At 47.4% G+C, this 2,478-nt stretch overlaps 1 protein-coding gene across 3 annotated transcripts; it reads left to right on the forward strand.

Moving 5' to 3' along the window:
- Nucleotides 1-634: 634 nt before the first annotated feature.
- On the forward strand, nucleotides 635-2,478 carry Tceal1 (transcription elongation factor A like 1). 3 transcript variants are annotated; one of them, XM_090325797.1, is made up of 2 exons: nucleotides 635-694; nucleotides 1,767-2,478. In XM_090325797.1, the coding sequence occupies exon 2, from the start codon at nucleotides 1,782-1,784 to the stop codon at nucleotides 2,379-2,381; it is 600 nt and encodes a 199-aa protein (XP_090181923.1). In that variant the 5' UTR covers nucleotides 635-694; nucleotides 1,767-1,781; the 3' UTR covers nucleotides 2,382-2,478. The 3 variants fall into 3 exon arrangements, with proteins under 3 accessions (XP_090181923.1, XP_090181922.1, XP_090181924.1); XM_090325796.1 differs by lacking the exon at nucleotides 635-694 and adding an exon at nucleotides 814-945; XM_090325798.1 differs by lacking the exon at nucleotides 635-694 and adding an exon at nucleotides 1,430-1,448.

Consider the following 2,478-nt stretch of genomic DNA (forward strand, 5'->3'; position numbering starts at 1 on the left):
TGTAATCCTGATACTCAGTATGTATTAAACACAACTATTGCATAATTTAATAGCAAAGAACTCTTTGGTGCATCTATCTTTTGGAGCACAACAGACTCAAGACCCAAAAAGTTGATTTAATGAATTAATATATTTGTCAAATTGAATCAGAAACATTAAGAGGATTTAGAGTCCTGTAAAATGTTTTTATTTCTGTTATGAATAATAACTTGATATATGTGTATATCTATGTACATAGAGAGAGAATACTGTGCATTGACAGCAAAAGCTCTCATTTCAGATAATTGTTTTTGGATTGTACTTAGAAGGATGTATGTACATTTTGCCCTTACAAATTCTTTATAGATGTCTAGAACTGTATGCTTACCAATTTAGAGTGTAATATAAATGTGTAGCTCCAAAATCCAAAATAATGATATGAAGGGAAAATGAAGATTATCAGACAAGGGACAAGAGATGAAAACATCATATGCTAGGATGTGAGCATGTTATAAATTCGTGAAGTTAAAACAGTCAAATTACAATAGAGGATCTAAATGGGTGGGAGAAAATATATGTGTATATGAGGCCTTGGTAACTGAGGGAAGGTGGAGGGGGAAAGATGGTATTCAGCAGAGAGGAAGAGGTAATGACGCTCAAGGGAACAGATGCTAATTTTCCACACTCAGAAAAAGGAGGATATAAACCAAAAGAGGTGAGTGACAATGTGCGCTCCTTGTGTCTAGCGTGAGGATGCTGGCAGGCTGCTGGCGAATGGTTGCTGGACAAAGTGGTTACTAGGGATCGGATCTCGGCAGTGACGTGCAGCCGTCACGTGACCTGGAGCCTATGTCTGCCCAAGTCCCTCTCGTCCTGGTCCTTTTTTTTTTTTTTTTTTTTTTTTTTTTTGCCTGTCCAGACACCATCTCCCTATTAGCCTTTGGTCGAGAGGGAAACCAGAAGGAAGTAAGTTCCCTAAATTCCATGAAATGGTGTGATTGCCGATGCCATGCTGTCTTGTAAGCCCTGGGATCGGATCGGGATGGACGGTCCAGGGCTTTTCCGTAGGCTCCAGCCCCGCCCCCTGAGCCCACGACTTTAGAACAGAAAATGGTGGTCTTGAGGGTGGGGCGGGGCGGGGAGGTGAGTGCAGCCGTTCTGGCAGGGGGAGGGGCAGAGCATTGGCAATAGCTTTCAACTTCCCGCGGGAAAACAAACAAGACCCTTCCTGGGTGGGGAAGCCCGAGTACTTGGGCTTGGCGATGGGGGAGTCTGAGAAATGAGATGAACTCCAAAGGGGCTTGGAGGGGGTAGCGGGTGGTGTACAGAAAAGGGGGTGTGTGTCAGTCTGTGACTCCACTGCTCTCCCTGCCCCCGTGCTCTGTTTGGCGTCTTTCTGCAGATCTGCAGCAATCAAACCCAGCGTCTGGAGGAAGGGACGACTAGGTGCCCTGTCTCAGGAGGACCAGGTCGCAAAAAGGCTTGAGCAGTGGGCCAGGACTGGGAGTTTAGTCCTGGAAATCACCTAATGGAATGGAGTCGTGGGTACCAGTACCCCGCCCTCTGTCACTGCGGGAGAGGCCTGTGGCAAGGCCTGCTGGGAAAATGGTGGGCTTTGGGGGAGGGGGAGGGAGCCGACAGAGCCACTGTTTTAAGGACCTGGGCCCGTAATAGAGAAACACAGGCATCGGAACCCATGACGGAATTATTGGTCCACACTGCCCAAGATTGTGACTTTAAACTGCCTTTTTGTTTTCTTGTCTCTTAAGACTTAACTGTGCTTAAAGGAGAAAATCCTCACCATGGAAAAATCATGCCAAGAAAACAAAGACGAACCCCCGAGCGCTCCAAAGGCAGATGAGGAGCAGCCTCCGATGGAGGAGACCCCTGAAAAGCCAAATTCGGATGAGGATCAGACCTCGGAGGAGCAGTCCTCCGAAGAGGAGGACGACGAGGAAGAGGATGATGATGATGATGATGATGATGACGATGACGACGATGACGACGATGATGATGAAGATGATGATGATGAAGATGATGATGATGATGAAGAAGAAGAGGAGTTCTTCCCGGAGGAGCTTCTGCCAGAGCTGCTGCCCGAGCTGCTGCTGTCACAGGAGCGCCCCCAGCGGCAGCGCCTCTCAGTGAAGGCCCTGCTGGAGGAGCGACCTCCCATGGAGCAGCCTCCATGTGGCTCGGGCAAACACAAGCTGGAAGAGGGAAGTTTCAAAGAGAGGCTGGCTCGTTCTCGCCCACAATTTAGAGGGGACATACACGGCAGAAATTTAAGTAATGAGGAAATGATACAGGCAGCTGATGACATGGAAGAGATGAAAAGAGTAAGAAACAAACTGATGATAATGCACTGGAAGGCAAAGCGAAGCCGTCCATACCCCATTTAATGGGGGCTATGTTTCATTTTGCTTTGTCTGAGTGTGGCCACCTGGACATGCTTTGCATTTTCTTCCATGGCTTTTCCTCTTTTGTTTTGTTTTGTTT

The sequence above is a fragment of the Megascapheus bottae genome, chromosome X, assembly GCF_031878675.1.
Source record: "Megascapheus bottae isolate mThoBot1 chromosome X, mThoBot2.hap1, whole genome shotgun sequence".
In the NCBI taxonomy this organism is placed as follows: domain Eukaryota; kingdom Metazoa; phylum Chordata; class Mammalia; order Rodentia; family Geomyidae; genus Megascapheus; species Megascapheus bottae.

Excerpts from the sequence above, each read along its gene's own strand:
- Tceal1 (XM_090325796.1), top strand. The coding sequence starts at position 829 with ATGTCTGCCCAAGTCCCTCTCGTCCTGGTCCTTTTTTTTTTTTTTTTT. Across the intron at positions 946-1,766 it reads GAGAGGGAAACCAGAAGGAA|GAGAAAATCCTCACCATGGA; the intron begins GTAAGTTCCCTA and ends CTGTGCTTAAAG.